The sequence below is a fragment of the Musca domestica genome, unplaced genomic scaffold, assembly GCF_030504385.1.
Source record: "Musca domestica strain aabys unplaced genomic scaffold, Musca_domestica.polishedcontigs.V.1.1 19, whole genome shotgun sequence".
In the NCBI taxonomy this organism is placed as follows: Eukaryota; Metazoa; Arthropoda; class Insecta; order Diptera; family Muscidae; genus Musca; species Musca domestica.
In genome coordinates this window covers 14,400,933-14,425,793 of record NW_026712245.1, presented here as the reverse complement: position 1 = coordinate 14,425,793, position 24,861 = coordinate 14,400,933, and the positions used below count along the sequence as shown (strand labels likewise).

The following is a 24,861-nucleotide window of genomic DNA, read 5'->3' as shown; positions in this document are numbered from 1 at the left end:
GACTATAAGCGAATGAAACATAATTGCTCAGCTCCATAACTGCATGAATATAAAAGTTGTTATTACGATAACCAATTTTCCTTTTATGATATCAAAAAAAAAAAACAGGTTCTTTTCCAGTACCTGCAAGAATCTACTAGTTTTGCAATTTGTTTCGATATAACAAAGGGAGATTCAGTTATCGTAGTATTTTGTATTTTTCTATTTTTAAATTCAGCTGGAGAGACACTTGTCAAACATTTTTCTGCCGATATGAACATTTTGAAAATATTGCATCTTTTGTTTCCAGATTTGAAATGAAGTTACCTTTATTTCATTGTACAAATTGCATCTTAGTACTGAGAGTGATTTGAATGGAACAAAGAAAAAAATCTTTGTTCGCTCATAAAATTTTGTGTGGGGATTTAATTAATTTTTTAATTAATGGTCGAACAAGGAATAGAGAGCGAATCACGCACCATGTGAACTTAGCATTACACTCTTGTAGTTCTGGAACAGACCAATATATGATTTATATTAGATGTGTTCCAGAACCTACAAATTAGTACTTATTCTGCTACAATGCGTTCCCGTACTCCAAAAACTAGCAAAACTTGCAGCTCTCTCGAGTAAAAAAAATGGCGCTGGGTGGTGCACATTTCTGCTTGTTTTAGCTACTTGAATTTGGTCGAGCAGAAATGTGCAAATTGTAAATTTAATATTTAATTGGCAGGGCTAACAAGGTTGAAAAATGTATTGGTACATTCCAATGTTCGCACATCACAACAAAATTAAAGAAAAATATCAACTTAAAAACTAAAGGAAAAACTAATATTTGTCGTACAAAAAACAAAAAGAAAATATGAAGCAACTGATGTATTCACTTTTGAATGACTCCAGCATTGAAGAGGACTCGCCGAATGAGGAATTAGGTTACTAATTATTATTATAGATTATTAATTTTAACTTAAGGCTTCAATACTAATTTTTTTTAAATTTTGGCGTCCTTTTCAGTAAGTTTTCACCAGTCCGATTTAGACTGTTTTCTTTTGGAATTTTGAATGTTGATTTTGAGCACAACTAAATGAGAATGGCATTTCGTACTGTTCTCTCTTCTGCTAGTTTTACTATTAAAAAAGTACTGGAACACAACTATTATATTTGCTCTGTTCCAGAACCTACAAGCATGTAAAAATTGTCATTTAACTTGATAACTAAATTGTGGACTCTTCGAAAAAATCGAAAAAATTCGAATTAGAGATATCGTAAATGTCGTTCGGGGATAAGCGTAAAAATATTGATATTTGACAGTCAAAAACAATTCCAAAATAGTTCAAACTTAACCAAAATCTGTAATTTTCAAACAGAAAAGTGATTTAAAAGAAATAACATTGTTTCTATCGGTAGATCTTATAGCGCGTTAATACTATTAAATATTAATCCAATGGGTTTGATAGATCTATGATCAAACACCAATGGTACAATAAGGAGTTGGAACAGTTTTGTAAAACTAAGTAAATACAGCCCTGAGGCTATGTCCGCTTCCTGTCAGAGTATTTCCATTTATCATTTCAATTATATTTTTCAAAACAATCATGGTAAAATTAAAAAGGTAAAGTCATTTCAAATAAGCGTTCCCATGTGCATAGGAAGCTGGTTCCCATCTCTGATTTGCGTATGTACAATGGATTTATAAATAAACATTTTAACAATGAGATGTCAAAAGAATAATTTTGAAAAAATTTTCAACATATGATTGCATGATTTACCTTCTTAATTCTACCATGAAAACAATAAATACATACACAAAATTTGCAGAATTAGCTAAAAGCCGGCAAAAGGAAATTTCTTTGGTTTACTTAGAATTTTTATTTTTTATAATTTCTAATTAATTTATTAAAGGCATTTTTCACTAGAAACTAATAAGGCTCACTCAGAGAAATATTTTACTTAAAATTTACATATTTGGAGCACAAATTTTACTGTTACAGTGCGTTTACATATAAATTACCTTACCATTACCTTTACTTCAAAAAAAATCCTCTTGAAGTTGGTTAACCCTACAAAAAGTTCTAATGCAAGCCACACACGATACAGCAGTTGATACAGCATGGAGGTTAGCCAAGTTGTATGCTTCGGCCACAAACGATACAACTTTGTGTACAACTTCACTTTTTGAAGAGTTTATTTGAGTTAAGATGATTTACTCAAAAGATTTATTTATTATTATTTTTTTAATTATATTTTATAATATTATTATATTCAGAAAAATCATACATTTGATCAGGTTTTGTGTTGTTTTGAGAAAGAGAAACCCGTTTCAAACCGAAAGTCAAGTCAATTTTTGTGGGAATTTCATCGATAAAATATTAATTTCACTCATTGTAAAATTAAGGAGGTAAAGTCATTTCAAATAAGCATACCCATCTCTGCTTTTCCTGTAATTTGCCTTGTCAAATTTCGCTTCATAAAAACTAAGTTTCCATCTCTGATCTGTGTATTTACAATAAATTTATAAATACCTATTTTGACAATGAGATGCTGTCAAACGAATTATTTTGAATAATTTGTAACCATATGTTTGCATGACTTCACCTTCTTGATTCTACCATGATTTCACTTCATAAATTGTAATTTCCCCTACAGGTTTTCATATACATAATTTCTTGGGTTCTTGGACAATCTAAATTATGTTATAACCTAAATTATGTTTGTTATAACTGATTGGCAAATTTTAAGAATTAAAATTGTACACATGGTGGAATAAAAAATGTTTACAATTTTTTTTTTTCAAAATTATTCATTTGACAATATCTCATTGTCAAAATGTATTTTCATAAATCCATTGTACATACACAAATCAAAGATGAGAACCTGCTTTCTATGCAGTGAAATTTGACAAGGTAAATTACAGAAAATGCAAAGATGGGAATGCTAATTTGAAATTACGTTACTTTCTTAATTTTACCATGATTGTACACATGGAGGCCTTTAATGTTTTCATATTTTCCGATAATCTACAATTCGCCAACTATTCTATAATCCGCAAAAAAAAATAGCCATACCGCCAAATCAGAAATATTTAAAAATCAAAACAAACATTTAAAAATCGGTAAGAAAAAAATGAAAGAGTTCTCGGCAAGAGTAGAATCTGCCCGATTTCAAAAGAAACGAGGAAAACATGCTCTCTTCGCGCTCCCCCTTGGTTCTGACTTAGTTTCACATTGGTTACCGTCTGCAAGGAAAATCAGGCGTCTTCCATTTTATTGTAGTCATAGATGGCCCTTCAGAAATTGTGCCGTATATGCCTTTTTCATATTATGTGATGTGATGATAGGTAAGGGTAATATGCGCGTATGTGGAGATAAAAAGAAAGACAAAATTAACAAATAAAACACAGAAAGATAGTATTAATTCAATATGATGTCATGGTTTTATTGGTGGTTCTTTCTTTTCTTATTCATCAAATGTATGTTTACACTTTCGATACTATCAAATAAGTGAACGCAGAGGTTCTAAGTGATTTCAGAAGATCCCCTGTTAAGTTCCAATATATATATATACAATTACAGGTAAACGCAGAGGTTTTAAGTAATCGTTGAGGATCCCTTGTCTCATTTTATTAGAATTACTTCCAGTGAGAGCACCAACAACAATCGCCGGCCGTTGGTGTAAATTAGCCAAGGAGATCCATCTCTGATCTGTGTATTTACAATAAATTTATAAATACCTATTTTGACAATGAGATGTTGTCAAACGAATTATTTTGAATAATTTGTAACCATATGTTTGCATGACTTCACCTTCTTGATTCTACCATGATTTCACTTCATAAATTGTAATTTCCCCTACAGGTTTTCATATACATAATTTCTTGGGTTCTTGGACAATCTAAATTATGTTATAACCTAAATTATGTTTGTTATAACTGATTGGCAAATTTTAAGAATTAAAATTGTACACATGGTGGAATAAAAAATGTTTACAATTTTTTTTCAAAATTATTCATTTGACAATATCTCATTGTCAAAATGTATTTTCATAAATCCATTGTACATACACAAATCAAAGATGAGAACCTGCTTTCTATGCAGTGAAATTTGACAAGGTAAATTACAGAAAATGCAAAGATGGGAATGCTAATTTGAAATTACGTTACTTTCTTAATTTTACCATGATTGTACACATGGAGGCCTTTAATGTTTTCATATTTTCCGATAATCTACAATTCGCTAACTATTCTATAATCCGCAAAATCAGAAATATTTAAAAATCAAAACAAACATTTAAAAATCGGTAAGAAAAAAATGAAAGAGTTCCCGGCAAGAGTAGAATCTGCCCGATTTCAAAAGAAACGAGGAAAACATGCTCTCTTCGCGCTCCCCCTTGGTTCTGACTTAGTTTCACATTGGTTACCGTCTGCAAGGAAAATCAGGCATCTCCCATTGTATCGTAGTCATAGATGGCCCTTCAGAAATTGTGACGTATATGCCTTCTTCATATTATGTGATGTGATGATAGGTAAGGGTAATATGCGTGTATGTGGAGATAAAAAGAAAGACAAAATTAACAAATAAAACACAGAAAGATAGTATTAATTCAATATGATGTCATGGTTTTATTGGTGGTTCTTTCTTTTCTTATTCATCAAGTGTATGTTTACACTTTCGATACTATCAAATAAGTGAACGCAGAGGTTCTAAGTATTTTCAGAAGATCCCCTGTCAAGTTCCAATATATATATACAATTACAGGTAAACGCAGAGGTTCTAAGTAATCGTTGAGGATCCCTTGTCTCATTTTATTACAATTACTTCCAGTGAGAGCACCAACAACAATCGCCGGCCGTTGGTGTAAATAAGCCAAGGAGATGCCCGTGGTGTAGATTTACTGCTTTTATGGAGAACACTATAGCAATGGTCGATTCGACCATGCTACGATCGAACCTTTGGCAGTGACATACACAGTGCGTGTTGTTGGGTGCCAATATCAAAATACTTAGCACATATTTGAGTAGCCAAAGTCTGTGTGTCGAAAAATACACAGTTAATACAATTTGTCTCGTGTTACCTATAGTTGAAATCGAATCACTAGTTGCCAGGTTATAAATTTACAACGCTACCTAACATCCGACGTATTGTAAAAATTGATCATTTTAAAAATTCTCCCAATTACTATATTTTCCAATAATAAACGTTCACATTTTTTGTATTACAGAAATTGTTCAATTGTCAACTTTGAAATTTCGTAAGTCCGATGTATTTTGGTAACTTTAATAGAAATTCATATGTTTTACTTGTGTAGCAAAAAATGCCGACTGAGTAAAGGTGAGAGTACATAAACAGCTTGAAGTATTCGCATGGCATACTTTGTGACATATCATTAAGGGGTGCAAGAGCCGCACTCAATTTAATATGCCTAGCCATGATGCCAAGCTTCTTATGCACCCTCGCCCTAATGCTGTAATATTGAAATAGTTGTATTTCCAAATTTTCTGCACTAATAAATAAAAGTTGTCTTTTTTGTAAAACATCAATAATGGAACATAAACAAATTATGTCTACAAAATTTTACTAATTTTTCAAAAAAAAAAATAATAAAATAAAATTATAGTATCTAAAATATGTTTTGTTTTGTGTATAAAAATGCATTTTCACCAAAATACGATCTGTTCTATGGTCGCATTAACAAAATACTCGGATCCTTATTAAGAACAGAAAATATTAAAAACAATAAATATAACAGGGATGAAGAAGGCATTATTGAAAGTGAGATACGTACACAGAAAACATTATTAATACAAACAGAAAATTTCCATTCTCATATAACATCTTCAAATGTATTCCTTTACACGAGCTTTACAACCTAAAGCAAAAAAACTTTTATATACCCATTACAGGAGAACATTGTAATTTACTTTCAATTACATAACGGTCTCTATTCAAAAATACGTGTTTTTTTTTTGTGTAGTAAAGTTGTTGTTTTGGGAAAATATGAAAATATTTCAAAAATATTTTTGCATCTAAAGATATAGGTGATGAAAGAAGAAATTAATTTTGCACCGTAAATACAGGTGTATTAGGTTATTCCAGCAACGAACTTATCTATATATTTATTATTTTTATTTATGTACATTACATATTATTAATTTTCCAACGTTTGGACGGTGTGGAACAACACTGTTCAGACAAGTAACGGCCGGAGGTTTAGAGATTCACGCGTTTATTTAGTTAAGTTGGCCTCCAGTTACAAAGGAATGACATATCTAATTGTGCCTATGTCGTATCACTGTTGGACGAGTGGCTTGGTGATGTGTCAGGTTGCTTTGCTATCAACGGGCCACATATACTGTTGGCTACCACAGTGCTGCAGGTTGTTGCTACATGGCGGCATGGCTGAGGTGATGTAGGATTCGACAAGCCAGATTCGTGAATTGGCGATAGCGTGGGCGACCTAGTCAGAAGAAAGTGTTTTCGCCTCGGTCTGCGAAAAATGCTATTTGCAGCGGGTAACCGCTGTATAGGTGCATACGAGGTCGAAAATGCATTGTTAGATGTACTGTATGAAGCAAATGTTAAGGTCTCCACTAGTTCATCAAGGTCGGCATTCATGGGTATTTTCCTCCTTGTGGGGGGAGGCAATGCTGGTGGAAGGATTATACCTCCTGGAGTGGTGCTATAAGTCACCGAAGTGTCGTCTCGAATAACCGAAGTTGGCAGCAGAGAAGTTGTGTACGTTGCTCCAATCGAGTCTGATACAGGCTTATATTTGTGGTCGTTGTAGATATTTTTATTGCTAGAATTGGTCGAAGACACCGACACTGTTGATGCTGGACGCGGTGAACTGCCGTCAGATTCTGTGAGACTCGAACTGTTTGTCTCTGCACTCAGAGGAACAGGTCTCACTTTGTTTTGCTTCAAATTCGTCTCGAGATTATCGTCTACATTTGCAAGCCTGCATTGTGGTCGTCGATAGCGGTTTATGGCTCGCATAACACGGCGGAATCGGGCCACTGGCCATGTTCTGTGTATATGATGTTTTTGTCGAAAATCTGTCGCCCTTTCGCTCGTCATTTTCGACAGGACCTTTTTTTCGTGTAGATTTGTGCTAAACTCGTGGTTGTTCCTCATAGTTAATTCAGCTGTAATGTCATTTGGAATGTCAGGGCTGTCTGGTACAGCCGAACAGCAATTCCATTTTCTCCGCCATCTCTGATGCTTGGAAATAGTTTGCATGCAACACCTTTTTTGTGAAGTAGACGATGATGATTGAGATTTTGCAGATGCTTGTCGGGATGAATTGGTACTTCGTAGAAAATTTAAGCACAGATTTTTATTGGATGTCGCACTTTTGTCTTTTTGGCAAACAATCGGACTACGTAATTGGAATGTGCAGAAGGTACACTGTTCGGTGTACTGGACATATCTCCGCCTGTCATTCAAAGCCGCCATATTTTCCAAATTAGTTACCAGTGTGGCTTTAGACGTTGCTGCACTTACTCGCCGCTGTGAGGAGGACGCTTTAAATGATGAACAGCAATGGAAAGACTGTGAAACATGGGCCTCATCTGTGGAGGGTAGTGCATGCAAGTCATCCTCTAATCCGGAAATGTGCGCTACATTAAGTTTGGGCTTCAAATGGTTCTCGTCCAGCAGGGAGCACATGTAGTATGTATCTAAGGCAGTCTGATGGTATTCCCGGGAATTGGCACAGCAGTGTAAACTAAAAAATGAATTTTCATCTAGAGAACGTGTTATGTTTGGTTTGTTATCATAAGAAGCGACGCTGTTCGGGTGCAGTCGTGTGGAGCATATAAACACTTGACCACAGTTTCTTCCTCTCTTAATTGTGGACGGATGTTGGATTGGATTACTACCTTCCAATTCTTCTCCTGTCGCTTTGGCTTGCTGCTTGATTTTGGCTTCTTGGGCTTGCTTGTGATTTCGTATATATTCGTATGTTGTTAGCCCCAAAAAGGAAATGTAAATGTGGAAAAAACATAAATGAAGCAGCAGCCCCGCTGTTATAGCTGCCAGCAAACCCAAACAGCCAATCAATACTAAAAAAATTTGTTGGTTTACTGCTATGCCAGCGAAAGTCATCGACGATGATGAGTTGTGGGCGAAGGTGTTGTTACCAGTGTTCGCCAAATGGTTTGAATTCTGTGTCGCATTGTTCATATATAGCAGGATATTGTTGTCCGTATTATTTGCTGCAATGCCGGCATGTACAGATGTCAAGTTTTGAAGTAAAGAGATTGCAACCGACTGGTTCATAGAAATTTCATCGTCGTCAAGTGCGTAGCCTATGCCATCTGTTGCATTTCCAACACGTGATATATTCAAATCCGAGAACCCCAAATTTCTTTTGCTGGAAATCTCATTATTTTCGTACCAATTACTCAACCATTCCGGACGCCAGTAATAAAAAGCAATCTGTGCTACTACGGCCACCACGATCACTAGAGCAGCACAAACCGCACTAACGACACACATTAGGAATGCTACATAGTTTCGGGAGCCAATGCAGTGATTCAACCACTTACAGTGGTGGTCAAATTTTCCAATGCACTTGTTACAGACTGAGCAGTGTTTTGTTCGATTTGAAGAGGTTCGGATATTACACAGATGACATCGGCCGTTCTCAATGACATGAGCGTGTTTGGATCTGTCAAACTCTGGTACGATTCGGTCGTTTCGATGCAGTCGACGCAGTTCCCGGTCTGCTGGATCTATGAGCAATGCGGCTAAGTGGGACACAATATGAACAATATACAATCCAGTGATGAGACCGTACAACGGGCCCTGAATCGATGTACTAAACGATGGTACTAATATTCCATAGGCTGCTAGTCCGAAAAGCACTAGTACAAACCAACCAAACAATTGAAGAGGATGAAGCGGAGTTTGAAGACCATGCAAACGTCGTCCTTTGCGGTGATGGAGGGTTGCAATATTATTTTGAAAAGACACAAATTTTGCTCTGTTCCAAATTCTAGGTAATCTGTGCAACTGGGAAGTGGTTAGTCCGTTTTCTGCTGTCGGGGATACCTTCTGATTGAAAATATGTAAAACTCTGCTGTTACGATTAGCACTTGCCTTTTGATTTGGAACTGTGGTCAGCTCCGAGTGTAGCTGTGGATTTTTAGCGTAGCTATTTATGCTCGTTGTTGTTATTGTAATAATATTGTCTCCAACATTTTGTGTTTCTTTGTTACCTTCGGCAGCGTCGCATTCATCACCGAGCGCAGAAATAACGGTAATGCCGCTACCAATGTTGTCTAGCAAATTTTCGTCGCTCTTCGGCTTTGTGTCTACAGCGTCTTCACTTTCTTCTGCTTGATTGTTGCCCGGTTGCATGTTGCTTGAAATTTCTCATTTGCGCTGACACTTTGTCTCATAAGCAGTTTAGCGTAAACAGTTGTTGGTATGTCTGTACCGTCTTTCAGTTGACGCGGATGTCCGATGCCCTGATGCCTGTAGTTTGGAATCATTCCAAGGAGTAAAAGTCAGCGGCTTGTAATTTATTTCTCTTCTTGTACAAATTGGCTTATATCCCATAAGGGTCTTCTATAGAACACTGCAAAGTGTCCATTCGAATGCTTGTTCCTCAATATTCCCACGATTTGATGTGCCATCCTGGAATTTGTAAAATGTAAATACACACACACAACTTAAAAAACATGGTAATGCTACATACCACAGGTCAACCTAAAGGAACGGCAACGCTAAAGACCAAGTAGCCACATATGAAAATTCAGCCAACACATTTTCAGAGGCAAACCAGCTGCGATGTTCTATTGGAAAATCCAAAACATGTGATGATTTCGTCCCTCCTAGTACATTTGCGAGTCCTACCGTTTATGTAATAAGGAATTTAGGTGATTTAGTTTTATTCCTGGCTTGGTAAGGTCGTTTCTATCCGACAGTCTATATAATCGTCAATATGCCCGTTTCGTGCACATATATAATATTTTTGTTAAACTCACTCACACGCACACGCCTAAACGTATGTTAACGTTAAACTGTTATATTTTAAATGTTAGCAACTTTCACAGGGGTTGAATGAAGTGGAGACGGGTGGATGGACCTTGTTGCAGTAGACCAAAGTAGCGTTGTTTGCGTTTGGAATTACTTTTTCAGATTTTCTAAAGCCATGGAAATACACAATTTTGTTTATAAATGTTTACCCTCCATGAGCAACTAACCACATATTCAACACACTAACTCAGCATGCTATTGGATGTGGTTTTAAGAAGCTTGTAAATTTTAATAACACGCGAACAAACTTCTGCATATCGAAAACAGAACTCATTTAATCATATCTACATATAATCGGCTCTTCCCGTTACGACTTTCATAAAATACAAGAGGGGGATGATTGTAGTGCAGCAAAGAGGACGAAATTCAAAAATGCTCTCTTTTTCAAGGGCTCTGGTGGTGTATTTCTATTATTTTAATTTTCTCACTGAAACGAAAATGTCCCTTTCTATTCAAACTCCTCCGCAATCCGTCACACCGCGAAGGCACATGCGCCAATGTTAAGATTCATTTGGCAACTAAATCCAAAAACCTTCTGTTGGATGGAACGTAATGAAAGTATTCCTTTTTATGAAAGCTTTTACTCATTTTTACGCATGGTGGGAATCCTCTCTTTCAATGCAGCACAACCGCCGACATACACGTACAGAAATATGCACTCTGTTTATTCACATTTAACAGTTAGACAGGTAATGACACGGGATATGGTCACTATGGAAAACATTGCTATGTGTGCGTGCTCTTGGCTGTTATTTTCAAAAACATATTCAATTACTGTGGCAACTAACAAATATCGCTGAGCCAAAAAAAGGAATTTATGAAAGCGCTTATAGGGTTTGCACACCAAGACTAATCTCAAAATCAAATGTGAATACAACTTCCAAGTTGTATTCTAACACCGTGTTGAATATTTTTTTGCTAGGATCGATATTTGACGTAGTATGTATATTCATGATCAGCATGAATCAAGTTGATTTAACGATGTCTGTCTGTTGTTCAACTTCAAAGAAACTATAAAAATGCAACTCTGTGCTGGAATCTAATAGTGTCAAATAGACTTTTAAATATGCAACAGTTGGTTTTGTTTATTTTTCATTTTTCAAACAAAATTCATATATTGGGGGAAAACCCGCGAAACAAGAATGCAGTTTTGGGGTTATTCCACCAGATTGAATCCAAAATAGTAGGACAATACAATTTGTTCTAAAATTGTACAATGGGCTGCCCATTAACGTCGAAAATAGGCATTTATTTTGCAACCGTATTTCAATTAATTTTAAATTGTTGCATTTTTTATTGATTATGTTTTGACCAAAAGAAAAAAAATTGTATTTAGGGGTTAGCTTTGTTCTACCTTCTGTAATTATGCCATGGTTGGTTGGTATTGAAAACGAGATATGTAGGTCTACGTTGTGGTATATAACGGTTCCTCCCATTATTCGGTATTTTGATGATGCCATGGTAAAAGAATACAGGTAGTCGCATCGACAAAGCTGCTGGGACAATGAACTGTCAAATCAATTTTGAAATTGAAAATTTTTGAATGAAAAATTGTTAAAATTCGTTAAAATTGTTGACAAATGCATATCATAACAACCTCCGATTGGCGTCGAATAATAATACATATAAAAAACTACTTATTTTTGAAAAAAAAAAAAAAATGACATATCAGGCGTTGATGCATCTACCTGTATCCTTTTACCATGATTTATGCCACATTTTTCCAAAGAATTTTTCTAAGAATTGATATTTGTAGTTCGTGTTTGTTTTAGTCACATTTTTTACCGATTTGTCGAAAAATTGGCATTTGAAGTTCGTAATGGCTTTTAGCTCTCTACTTGAAAATGTCAGAAGGTTTTATTGGCATTTGTAGTTCGTAATGCGTTCTAGCTCCCGTGTCGGAACATTGTACATATATGTCCACGTTTTCGTATAGCCCCTATATAACGGTACCTCCCGATGTTCGGTAATTTGGGTTCTATCTTCGGTGGCAGAATTGCGAATATCTAGGTCCACGTTTTCCTATAGCTCAGATATACCCACCGATTTTCAGTATTTTGATAATACTAGTCACATTTACCCACGCAAGACTCGCAATAATTAACAATGCGTGTAGTATAAAATTGTCGATATATATTCCCGTTTTGGTATGACTCCCATATAACGGCATCACCCGCATTATGGTTTTTTGAAAAGTTAAACTGCATTATTCTGACGTTCTTACTGGTATTGGTTGTTTAAAGTGGAATACGTTTGAATTCAAATACTTTTATATACAAATATTTTCTTTATCCAATGGTAGAGAGTATTAAAAGTTCGGCCCGACCGAACATTTTTCCAAGAATATATACATATAAATATATTCTCGAAACTAATGTAACTTCTTTTTGCTGTTTTTTCTGCTATTTAGGACGGATATTAATGATTTTTTCCTTTTTTGTGGTTGGAGTATTGCACGGTAAGTAAAAAACCTATTTCTAACTGATAATTTTCAGAATTATTTCTTTTTTCTTTCGGTACTTAAACAACTTTGACGTCTTCAACTTCCTGATACCAAGGAATGAATAATTAAAAACAAATAATTTGGCTTGAAATGTTGATTAACGTTTTAGTCATTTACGGACAAGCACAGGAATTTATTTATACCTTAAAACTAAACTTGTTACTAAAACGCTTACTCTGCACTGGGGTATGGCACGTTGTCCGAAGCATTTCACAAAATTCCTCCGGCGTATTTTTTCAGTTTTGTGTTTATTACTTCGCGCTTCGATTTCAGAAACAATCGAAACTCCCGGCATTATGTAATAATTAAATAAACTTTCTTTTGAACTGAATATTTTTTACGATTTCCAATTCTACGGTAATTTCTAATCATATGCTTGGTTTTGATTCTTCTAATGTTGCCACTTTACACTAAGGTATTCGTAATTCACCAAATCAATCAGGATCTGAAGAAGCTAAAACAAAATCGTTCGATTTTACAATACGGAATTAAAATCATTCCGATTGGAATTTGTGAAATGTCTGACGAATTGAAAATTCTATAAAATGTATATTTTTCAGCCATTCGAATGCATTGACCCTATGTTTTTTTTTATTTATTCTGGGAGCTATAGATGTATTAGAAGTCAGAATACGAAATCCAGTGAAACTATAATGGACTTATTACATGAAAACATGTTTATGAAATCATGGGTTTTTAATCAAAGTTCAAGGAATTCAACGGTTTTAAGGACAATGACAATAAATGACCAGACTTACTACCATAGACACATGAATATATGTAAACGAAGTAAAGCTCTTAGCGCTAATCATCGAAACAATTCGGATCATCGATATCGTCTGTATCATTTCAGGGGTATGAGTGAAAATATTTAAGGGACTTAATTCTAAAATGTTAAACATATCATGGACTGCATTTTTTTTTTTTTTTTTTGTCAGCTGAAAATTGTTCCAAAAAAGTGAACATTTCGTGGTGACATTGAAAAATTCGGGAATAACAATGTGAAAATCTTGCAAAACGATTAGATGTATTTTCGAAGTCGAGTGGTCTGTACCAATTAGCATATTGGCTATGCAAAGGCTTGGTAAGAGTCTACCTGCATGAAAAGACAAAACTATGTCTATGCTACTACTGCACACTTCTCGTTTTATTTCCGAGCACCATTAGAACATTTCATTTATTTGTAATTAAATTGTAATATCCATTACAATTTTGTTTATTAAGACATTGCTTTGGTTTCATTACAATACGTACATGTACTTACAAGTTTACGACTTCAAATCAAGCACATATTACACATTAATTCCAATCTCATTTGCCATCGGTTATTTCATATCTACTGCCATACAGTCGCTCACACAAAAAGCATGTAGCAATGGAAACTAAAATACATACATACAACCAGCGTTTAGTGTTAAAGCACAATACCATTGATCGTACTTATACGAGAGTTTTGAGACCAATTCTCATTTGTTGAGACCAATTTAGATATTCATTTGTTGTTTTGTTATTTCAATACTGTAGAAATTGTAAGGCCAACGGGAAACCTAAAGAACACACAATGGTAACAGGTCATATGTATTTCTTCTGAGCTTACGATTGTTATCAAGTAATCATTTATAAAAGTTTAGAGGCATCGTGCCCTAAAAAAAGGAACCGACTAAAATTCTTAGCTAGATCGAAAACTATAGGCTTATCGGTCTTAGCTCCGAAGGAAAACGTAAAATTTCCCCAAAAATAAAAAAGGAAATTGTTGACTTGCAAAACAAATAAACACAATGTAGCTGTTTATGAACTCAAAACTCTCGCTAAACTCGAAAAGTACAAATCGGCGCCCACCATAATGCGTATCATACACGAATATACATACTGCTCCTGTAATATGTTCAGCTGCATACTTTCAGTGTGAGTAACCTTAATCAGTAACAATGTATCTAAATATAAATAAATAAAACTTATAGAATAGGGACTGCATACACACAAAGTATTGTTTTATAATTTAACTAATTATTAAGAAACTAAAACAGTCACATTCCAATAGGAATCGTTTTCCTCCTTAAAAACCTATTTACCTTCCATGGATACGGAATAATGGATACTCAGACGGAGTAGTATTTCTAAGGAATAAATCCTACATTACATGTATCACTTTTGTCTTTCATGCAAGAGAAAGACATTGAGAAATTATTTTTTAAATGCTGGAATCTTTCAAAATTATACGTCATGGCTTAGAAGAGGCGTATCATAGTAGCGTAGCGAGGATGAAGATGTGAAACTCGTACAAGGACAAAGCCAGCACATGGGATGACCTCTACCAAATACATCTGCTAGAAGATAGATTTTACGTCTATTTGGTCGATACGATCCTTTTTGTTGTGCCTGTTCCACGGCAGTCTCGTCATGCAAGATGGCATGCATTTGGTCAACCATGATAGCCAAAACAAATAGACCAAACAGAGCTGATTCCAAAAGCAAAATTACACTGTGTAATCTGAAAAAAGACATACAAAAATTTAAGATTACATCCATAGGTATGAGTATTCGATTAAAACGATTATTGGCCGACTTCTAAAACGTAACAGCACAGTATAGGCGTTTAAGCCTCAAGAATATTACAAACTATTCAACAATGCCAATTCGATATTGAAAACTGGGTATATTTTGTGTGACGAAATTAAAGAGCTCCATAGTTGGCTGGTCCAAATGATAGTTTGGAAGTCAGCCATTCTGCAATATTTGCACTCAAATGTTTAACACTTTTATTATAAAGATACGGCTTATCTTACAGTCTTGTTTGGGATTCCAATGTGTCTGATTCACACTCTACACAAGGGTATATCCACGATCCAACCACTAGAGCAATGGAATACAATGCCAGCATACCCACATATACAAGAAACTGTAGAAAGAATTTCTGGTTACGTTCGCCAACACAATTGTTAATCCACGGACAATGATGATCCATCCGTCTAATGCAGCGCTTGCAAATCCGACAATGGTGAGCTCGAGGAGGCCTACATACAATTGGAGATGATTTAAAGAGCTGTTTGCGCGTTTTTGCAGTACTATAAGTTACCCTTTGCTATCGTTTGAAATTTTGAGGAAAAAATAAGAGTGCATGGATAATTTTAAAGCGTACAGTTTAGGTAAATTTAATCCTAAATAGCAAAAGGTAACTTGTAACAATGGTCCTATGTCTCATACTACCTGTAAGTCTCGCATCTTGTACAAACTGTCCAGTCATTATGACTATTTCCGTTATTTTTCCCTACAGTATGCAAATCGGAAAAGTCTAGACGATTGACTGGTAGTGGCACAGTTCCCGGGTCGGATAAAACCGCTTTCAAATGAGACAGGGCAAGAAGAAAAACCACCGTGTTGAAGAAAATTACGTGTATCGGACCCCATATACTGTGAATTATAAAAAAGCAGTACATTTACGTGAATGCAGGCATAACAAACAAATATTAGATTACCTTGTCTGCATCGTCTGAAGTATTATCCACCGCATTACCACGTAGTCTGCATATACCACCATTAAATAAGTAATGATTAAACAAGCAATTCCACAAGGATCCTTCACAAATCTCATTTTTGTATATTGCACTTTACTCTTGCAGATCTACAGTAGTGTTTAAATTCGCCGCACATATAAAAGAATTCACCATTAATTCGTGCTGCTAGTTTAAGTTTACCGAGTTTATTGTGTATTTTATGTTTACTATTTGGAATTTATATTCAGAATAATGGCCCAATCATAAGGTCTTCCTTCAAGCGAATTAATCTAAAAACAGCTGTTATTTTACCAGATGAAATGTCAAAATTCACGCTTGAGGCGAAAATAAATATTTTCGCCTGGACAGATGTGGCGACTATGTTTGTTGTCATTTTTTGTATGTATAACACATGGTAGAAAAATACACAGGTAGACGCATCGACGCAGATGCTGGGACAATGAACCGTCAAACCGAATTTGAAATTAAAAATGTTAAACAAAAAATTGTTGATATTTGTAAAAATTGCATGTCATAACAACCTCCAATTTGCGTCGTATTAGAAAACAACGACATAATTTTGACATATCAATGTTCCCAAGCATTGCAATAATTTTTTGAATAACTTTTATATACCCTACACCACAAGGTGGTCAGGGTATTATGTCTTTGTGCATTTGTTTGTATCAGGCAAAGGAAAACGAGATAGACACATAGGCAAAGCGCAATCGTTCTACATTTTCACATTTCGTTGTTATTGACGAAACAATCCAAAATGGCTGGCATGTCAATCCTTTGTATAATGCAGGGCAAGGCAGAGAGCCTCAAAAAATTTTTGTGATTATATGTGTTTTGAAATAACAAAATAGTTTTAAAAACAACTTCGTTGTTAAAAATTAATATTTTGATCAGACAATATATAAGTTGACATTTTCAAAAATTTTAAATTTTATATAATTTTTGTTAAAAAAATTAAAAAAAAAATTATTAAACACAAATAATAACTTCGGACTTAACACCCTAACCATCTAAGTTGATCCTTTAAAAATTAATACCGATTACCACAGGCTGACATACGCAAATAGTTATAGAATTTTATGCTGATCAGAAACGCATATCCTGCGTTGGGTCCTAAAATATTATGTCATTACAAACAGAATGACAAACATCACATCCTGTTATTTTCCCTAATATTGACTAAGAATCTACATATAATTTCAGAGAAATCAAGGGATATGAAAATGTCTCTAATTTGGAAGGACAATGAATTTGATAAATTTGTCTAACAATATGAAATAATTTAATTTTCTATTCCTAACATGTGAATTCGTATTTTGTCAAATAGAATTCAATCAAAAAAGAAAAATCTTAAAATTCAAATTCGGAAATATTTGTTCCGAATATGTAGTAAGATTATATTTGTGCTCCAATATTTCTTACGGTGTATTCACCTTCACGACAGCACCTTCCTCAACGACTGCTCTACAAAACACCTCCCTTAACTTCACACTTACAGCACAAAGTACCGAATTATATGGTGGCGAAACTGAATAGATGATGTCGAAACAGCGCGGGCATTCTATGAGAAAGGACCCTTAATTACTCAAGTCAGCTTGAAGGACAGATGCCATGGCAATGTTGCCAATGCAAAAACCGCCATTGCAGCAACAACTGTTGCAGCATAGATTCCGCTTTGCTGGTCGTTTAGTCTTTAACGTAAAGACTAAATACATTTCAAAAATGTCAATATAGGTTCACGTACCTGTACGTACGTGATCCCTGATCCTTTTTTCCAGCCAAATCCTTAGAAGTATACATTAACTGTAGGTTCGATTCGCTACTAACATTGAAATAATTAATGTTATTTTGAAACTTAACAGTGCTCTCCAACCAATATCACTGGTATTTGCAGTTTAGAGTGGAATACGGTTAAATCTAGATGCTTTTTTAATAAATATGTTTTCTTTTGCTTATAATGGAGGATATTTAAAGTTCGGCCCGGCCCAACTTAATGCTTTTTTGTATTAGTGGTTACTATTATAACCTTGTTAGCAGCAAACTTTCTTTCAACCATTTGTAATACTTTTGCTTCAGAGATTAGTTTGAATCTTCCTGAATGGTCGCTACAACAGAAACTTCAATTTTTGACACTCATCTATTTTTTTTATCATGTGAAATTTATTAAAGATATGACAAACAGAAGATAAATTAGTTTCCTTGAAGCTTGTAAGTCGGAAGTTTTTGATTTCACGAGACAGGAGTTCTGATTGCAGCCATCTGTGTAGCATTCACAACACAGAGAAGAAGGAAAAGAGCCACAGCTTGAATCACCACATCCTCTCGATAAAACAAAATTGCCGAGAATTTCCGCTGTAGAATACTTTTTCCACTGAAGTTTATTATCTTTGAGATACGAAGGGTAAGTAAAAACTTACGGTGTTGTTCTTCTTTGACAAAACATTTGCCAGCACTGCACTCTTCCAGAAACTTTGTTTGGCCCTCTTCAATGACATCGCATCCATCATTGCTGCATACATAGCATTTTATAGCTGCAAATGTTATAAGTATTAGCAATAAATTGCAGCGAATCAGTCAAATGGTACTACGTTTTTCCTCTGTCTCACTATCAGCATTCAAAGATTTTAAAATTGAAATCACAATCAAGAATATATGAACGTGCATTTTACAAAGAAACAGCACAAAATATTGGAACCAAGGCAATTAAATACACCTCGATTTAAACTATGAGTATACTGATAACATAGACAAAGCCTACTTTTTTTAGTGAGTTTTTAAAGTCAACCATCGCAATTATCAAGGTGTATGTTACTAATATTTATACCCTACCACATATAGATATTAATTTTCCTATTTCGCCACGATGAGTCAGTGTGTGCGACTGTCCATGCTAACTTGTAATCACACTACTGATCGCAATTATGACATGGAGAATCGGGGCCAAATAAATGGACCAAAAAAGGGAAAACGTCTTGTTTTTGCTGTTGCCCTAAGGGTCACAATTATAGACCAATCGATTTTAAAATTTTGTACGGGGATTGAGTTGACGGCTAGGCAGAAGCCCATCAATTTAGTTGGTCATCGAATAATGTTTAGGGGTTGAAATAGAAAACAACTTTCATGTAACAAAATACGAAAATTTCCATTAAACCGCGAGTATTTTAATTCCAGCGAAATCACAAATACACGAAAAGGTCACTTCTGACCGTTAAATTGATGCTAAAATTAGAGATATGGCATATATAGCAAAATATATACAATCTCATATATTAAATAGAGGAATGTTAGTTAGGCCGCTTATAACTCAGGAACGACTGGACGGATTTTGACAATTCTCACTAATTCAGAATAGCCTCACCAATTAAGAATGGTCATATTTTTATCGCATGATAATTTCAATTTGACTTACAATATTGTAATTTTTTTCACTTTACACAAAATGTTTAAAAGATATTGGAACTTAGCACTTGGATGGTCACACACAATTTCGTATGAAAAATACCAAAACTAATGAAATCACAAATACGTGAAAGGAGCACCTCTGGCCTTTACAAATGGTGCGAAGAATTGCATGACCTCGTAGTTTCGGTCTAAAGATAAAACTTTCACAGGACTAGGTGACATTATTTCAAGAATGAAATAAAACTAAAATGTTCAATAAGCATGAAAACCTTTTTTTTTAAAGATATTGGAACTTAGCACTTGGATGGTCACACACAATTTCGTATGAAAAATACCAAAACTAATGAAATCACAAATACGTGAAAGGAGCACCTCTGGCCTTTACAAATGGTGCGAAGAATTGCATGACCTCGTAGTTTCGGTCTAAAGATAAAACTTTCACAGGACTAGGTGACATTATTTCAAGAATGAAATAAAACTAAAATGTTCAATAAGCATGAAAACCTTTTTATGAATGGGAAATTTCTATTCTTTCCGAAAGAGTAAATAGGGTACTTTACGTAGTACTACTACTACTATGTCAAACATCGATGAAGATAAGGAAAATATTGGTTCCAGATACATCATGATTATTTGAAAAGAGGAACAATAGGATTCAGCATTTGCTTCTATCATGTAGTAGATATGGAGATGTTTCTTAGGGGAATCTTCATTCTAGTCAAAAGGATTTCAGATCTACAGAAACTTTACCGCAAATTGTAGTGTTGTAGGACATCAGATGGTCGGCCCGCCTGACTGTAGCCTTTGCTTACTTGTTTTTAATTTAAAAATTACATGCTTCTTATGTATTAATTTCATCCTTTTGTCCATGACAACATGGGACATCGAAAACGAGTTACATTTGCGTTAAGTTAGTACTTGGTAATCAGAAGGCTTGACGCAACTGTGACTACGAGTCGCGCTTTTTTACAAGGTCAAGTCACTAAAACCAAAAAAATAATAGTGTTCTGAGAAGAATGTCAAGTCACTATAACCAAAAAAATAATAGTGTTTTGATGTATATTTTGCGGAATCCTTATTCAGAGTTTGATTTAATTATTATTTTAACATGTGTTCATTACATCGTTTGTAAAAAGTTTTTTTTTTATATTTAAATGAGACTAAATATATCTTGACTTGAAAATAATTTATATAAATCTTGGTAGGTTTGGAGAAAATTTATTCCATATACAAAATATGACTTTTAAAATTATGCTTTGAATTCATCTTAATTCCTCTTATTTGTATTTCCTTTTCCAAGGACATTTCATTTGCGGTTAGTGACAAAAATTCTTTAGTTTTCTTGGCCAATGTTTCTAGACCAACCGATGCGTGCAAGCGAATTTTTTCATCCGTTCTCTCTGAGGATGCTAGAAACTTCAATAGTCTGTATATGGGTAACAACATTTCTTGGAAATCTATCAAGTTATCCATTCCTGATAAGAGCTCACTTAACACCATAACGGCCGCACGTTTAGCGGGAACGTATTTTCCAGAAGTCAATTCACAGTTGATCAAATTGAGAAGCTGAAAATAAATGAGTTTCAGTTTTATCGATAGTGTTCTTAGCACTAACATTTAATTACATACCTCTTGGAAGTACTTATGAACGTCATACGATAATATTTTGCACATTTGTGCCAAATTCGAGAATGAAGAAAAACGGAACTCATCCAGCGGAGATCGGCACCCAAACATGTAACAATTTAAGAGTATGTTCTTGTATTTGTAACAAAGCGGCCCTGAAATTGGACAATTTTGTAATTGCGAAGTACTTTGAGAGAAATCTCCTCAAATCTTACCAATTTCGTAGCAAACTTTTAGTAGCGCCTCTCCAATCAATAGCCTATCATCCATGCCGGCCGATTCATTTAGGTATTCTTCAGTCAATGTTTCTAATATTATGTGCTCGTCCAAGTAAACCATTGACGCAAATAGTCGGACGCAATTCAGGAATGTGTAAGACTCTGGTGATTTCAGCGCATTAAGTGCTAATGCCATTATTACATGGACATTGCTTATAGTTAATACATCTTTACTCTTTATTAAAGTGATAAATAGTTGAATTCCTTCGACTTGTTTATATGGTTCTTTTGACTCTAGAAGTGTCCTGGCCTCTTCAAACCTTTCTTCGTTTACTTTGATCCCTGGCGTTGCACCAGAACCGTTTTCGATTTTTTGTTTAAGATAAACAATATGCAAATTTAAGTCTCTGTCTCTAGTTGTGGCCTGCAGTTTTAATAAGTGCCCTAACAAATTACGCTTCACGTTTTCCGATTGAACAGGACCGTTTTCCACAATCTCCCTTATTAAAGTCAACAATATGACAACAACGTTTTTGTCCAATTGGTGACTGTTTTCGTCGCCGATTTCTGTGCAAACTACCAAGAATTCTTCAATAACACTTATAAGCTCACTAATGTTTTCCATTAAGAGGCTCTTAAGCGGTTTGTGCTCTATTAGTATGTGCAAAGCATTAATAATTTGAATTTTTCCATTGTATTTGTTAGATATTTCCCAAATCACTCTGCTTTGAATATCTTCATCACATATAAGCAAATCCATATTGTTCATGGACTCATCTACCAAAGACTTTTTCATACTGCCAACAGTGGGGAACAATTTGAATAAAATAATGAACACTTTCAACGCAAGTGTGCTAAAAGAAGATTTCTTAAGGAGTTCGGCCAGGCTATTCATGTGACTGCATGAGATGAATGAGTCGCACTCCTGCTTCTCCTCCCTTTGGACTATCTTCAAATGTTGGGAATTTAATATGTCCTCCTCAATTCTCACCCTCGAATTTACTTTTAGCCATTGTTTGGGATATTCGTCACTTGCCATGTTCATAATAATTATATTGAGCTCCTCTGTAGTACGGTTGTTAAGAATTCTTAATATTAAATGGGATAGGTGGTTACAAACAACATCAACAAAAGGTTTGGTTTTGTATTTGTCTATATACTGGTACAACGTAATGAGCAATGGTATGAATGGAACTAAAAACTCACTCGGCAAACATTCAATAGTGGAAGTGCAAAAGGCCTGGAAAAACAGGTGCACCATTGAACTGAATTCACTCCACTCCATAACAGTTAAGCAGTCCTTTTGCAAATCCAACAATGGTTGTACTTGTTTTATCAACCAATCTTCAACTATTTTTCTATTGTAAATACTATTCTCACATAGCTTCCTAAGCGATATTAATCCTGTTCCCATGTAGGATATTGCGTCTTTATTGTCAATACTAGCTTTTAGAAAGCATAGAATTTGATTCACGATTGATGCCTGCGCTCTTTTGGGGTAAGAAGGCTGTGAAACCAATTTTACAACAACATCTTTGACGGATTGTTCTTCCTTATCGGATTTTTGCATGGCAAACAGAAGGGCGACAAAACCTCCTGGAGACCACAATTTCAACAACAAATCCCGGTGTACTATCGATTTTTTCTCATTTTCGACCATTCCATATAGCATCATTAGGTTGCGAAAATATGTCACTTTGGGTACACTACCCCATAACTTATTTAGTTTTGCCTTCGTGCTCACGACATTCGACTCGTTCATTTCATCGCCCTTTAGGTCTGACACAAAAATCAATGTGTATAAAGCAGCTATATAGCAGAGTGTAATCTCGTCCGAAGATCGAATTATGGGCAAAGACGTAATACACATAAATGATGCTATCCCCTCTACGAGTAGCTCTACAAGGCAAAGGTTTGGATCTTTTCGAATACTTTCCCCAAAAATGGATTTTCTATCTCCACGGAACGCGCAATGTATGTTCGGCTTTAGTCCGTTCTCGGCTATATCTTCAATACAGTAGCTTATTTGCCTTCTGTGATGTTCCGATATCAAGTCCTCAACCTTATCGCTGTTGAAATTGGTATTTTTATAAATAGTTCGTATGGTCATAAGCAAATAAATGGAGTATATTGTTTTTTCATCTACATTGCAGGCAACATATTGTTCCTTGTTGTTCAAACGGGATACTTCAAGATCCTCTATCAAAATCTTGGCCACTTCTGTTGGCGATAACTGCATACTTCTTTGCAAGACTTCATTGTTTTTCGCAATACGCTCCTGTTCCGAAATTGTTGAATCGGAATTTTTGGCATCACCTAGATAAACAAACGTTAAAATGGATTCTTAGCAGATAATCACTAACTCACCCGGAAATATAAGCGATTCCAATAACAACCAGTATTTCATTACATTCGGCGACGACATTTTACAAATAATATTACTTATTTGACTAGTGTTTACATCCGTAAACACTAGTAAATAAGCATTCCTCCCTCCAATTTGTCAAAATGCTTATGCTGAACCAAGGTAGATATAACAGGTAACCGCATCGGCGAATTGCTACAACAAAGCAACTTTTGTGGTACCCTCAAATGTCAAAATTGGCATCTAAGGCGAAAAACATAGATTCGCCATGACATTTAAAGGTTGCGGCAAATTTGTTTCAACCAATCAGAAACGAGGTGTTTGTTTAACATTTTATTTTGTGTCGTCGTTTTTATTGTAAAACAAATAAGAGTGAAATAAGTATTAATTGTAGTATTGCGATATTTTTTAAACCAAGAAACTTATAATGACTATATTTTACTGGTTTAAACCGAAAGTGTTCCGGAACTGCAAATGACAAGAGTCGAATTCTTGCACTACTTCCCGTGATGTGCTTTGGGAATCTTAGATGTTGAGGCTAACTTAATTCTTAAAGCTGCACTCCATTCTAACCTCCTTCCTTCATTTTCTTTTAATTTTTTTACTGGTTTCACTCTTAAATTGCTCTTAAATTATTTGAAATATTATAAAAAGGTACTTTAAGGGAAGACAACATAAACAAATTTGTTGTTCCATTCATTTAAGGCGAATTATTCATTACAACAATTTGTTTTGCCATTTAATGGTGTCGTCAGCTGGGCTGATGCAATTACCTAGTACATCTACCTTGTGCTGAACAGTAGCAAATTACAAGCATGCAAACGTAAATACAAACATATGTTAACCAGGGTTGTCAGACATGCCGAATTATCGACAAATGTGGCGATTTTATGTGCGCTTGATATTTTCATTTTTGATTTGGCGACATGGCGATTTTAGCGGATTATAGAAGTTTTTGATTTCGTTGGATTTAAAAAAAAATACCATTCTAGCACATACTACTTTAAAAAAATATCATTAGTTGTTCTCAATAAGCATGGTACAATGAAGACAAGGTAGGCCAACTTTGAAAATTTTGCAAGTATAGAGGTCTACCTGTTTGTCTATATATATGTGTTTTCTTTTCAATAACAAAAAAATTGTTCAGAAAATATTCAAATTCGGTGTTTTCAAAATGTTAATTTCAACATATGCATCGACAAAATCTACAGTTTTG

The 24,861-nt window shown here is 34.9% G+C and overlaps 3 protein-coding genes and 1 long non-coding RNA gene across 6 annotated transcripts; all 4 read right to left on the bottom strand.

Annotated features, from left to right (window-relative positions):
* Positions 1-2,401: 2,401 nt before the first annotated feature.
* Positions 2,402-16,284, bottom strand: LOC101899279 (palmitoyltransferase ZDHHC3). 2 transcript variants are annotated; one of them, XR_009342017.1, is made up of 5 exons: positions 15,999-16,284; positions 15,730-15,933; positions 15,309-15,536; positions 14,379-15,013; positions 2,402-2,411 (listed from the first exon to the last, which is right to left on the bottom strand). XR_009342017.1 is itself a non-coding variant. In XM_005177534.4 (4 exons), exons 1-4 carry the CDS (start codon positions 16,112-16,114, stop codon positions 14,737-14,739), a joined length of 825 nt encoding a protein of 274 aa, XP_005177591.1. In that variant the 5' UTR covers positions 16,115-16,284; the 3' UTR covers positions 13,694-14,736. The 2 variants fall into 2 exon arrangements, 1 of the variants encoding a protein (XP_005177591.1); XM_005177534.4 differs by lacking the exon at positions 2,402-2,411 and having other exon boundaries at positions 13,694-15,013.
* LOC101900246 (uncharacterized) lies at positions 6,048-10,547 on the bottom strand. The gene is made up of 2 exons (XM_005177540.4): positions 9,679-10,547; positions 6,048-9,617 (listed from the first exon to the last, which is right to left on the bottom strand). Exon 2 carries the CDS (start codon positions 9,336-9,338, stop codon positions 6,255-6,257), a length of 3,084 nt encoding a protein of 1,027 aa, XP_005177597.2. The 5' UTR covers positions 9,339-9,617; positions 9,679-10,547; the 3' UTR covers positions 6,048-6,254.
* A 1,888-nt stretch (positions 16,285-18,172) lies between the features above and the next one.
* On the bottom strand, positions 18,173-18,778 carry LOC131802034 (uncharacterized). Of its 2 annotated transcripts, none has more exons than XR_009342016.1 (3): positions 18,623-18,778; positions 18,452-18,565; positions 18,173-18,396 (listed from the first exon to the last, which is right to left on the bottom strand). It is a non-coding gene; the product is annotated as an uncharacterized LOC131802034 (long non-coding RNA). The 2 variants fall into 2 exon arrangements; XR_009342015.1 differs by having other exon boundaries at positions 18,173-18,386; positions 18,623-18,777.
* A 1,703-nt stretch (positions 18,779-20,481) lies between these two features.
* LOC101899107 (transport and Golgi organization protein 6) lies at positions 20,482-24,379 on the bottom strand. Its single transcript, XM_005177533.4, has 4 exons — positions 23,648-24,379; positions 21,278-23,596; positions 21,066-21,217; positions 20,482-21,002 (listed from the first exon to the last, which is right to left on the bottom strand). The coding sequence occupies exons 1-4, from the start codon at positions 23,703-23,705 to the stop codon at positions 20,655-20,657; spliced, it is 2,877 nt and encodes a 958-aa protein (XP_005177590.2). The 5' UTR covers positions 23,706-24,379; the 3' UTR covers positions 20,482-20,654.
* Positions 24,380-24,861: the final 482 nt, after the last annotated feature.

Excerpts from the sequence above, each read along its gene's own strand:
- LOC101900246 (XM_005177540.4), bottom strand. The coding sequence starts at position 9,338 with ATGCAACCGGGCAACAATCAAGCAGAAGAAAGTGAAGACGCTGTAGAC.
- LOC101899279 (XM_005177534.4), bottom strand. The coding sequence starts at position 16,114 with ATGAGATTTGTGAAGGATCCTTGTGGAATTGCTTGTTTAATCATTACT. Across the intron at positions 15,537-15,729 it reads ACAAGATGCGAGACTTACAG|GCCTCCTCGAGCTCACCATT; the intron begins GTAGTATGAGAC and ends AATTGTATGTAG. Across the intron at positions 15,014-15,308 it reads TTGGAATCCCAAACAAGACT|ATTACACAGTGTAATTTTGC; the intron begins GTAAGATAAGCC and ends GTCTTTTTTCAG.
- LOC101899107 (XM_005177533.4), bottom strand. The coding sequence starts at position 23,705 with ATGTCGTCGCCGAATGTAATGAAATACTGGTTGTTATTGGAATCGCTT. Across the intron at positions 23,597-23,647 it reads GGAATCGCTTATATTTCCGG|GTGATGCCAAAAATTCCGAT; the intron begins GTGAGTTAGTGA and ends TTGTTTATCTAG. Across the intron at positions 21,003-21,065 it reads TTCATAAGTACTTCCAAGAG|CTTCTCAATTTGATCAACTG; the intron begins GTATGTAATTAA and ends ATTTATTTTCAG.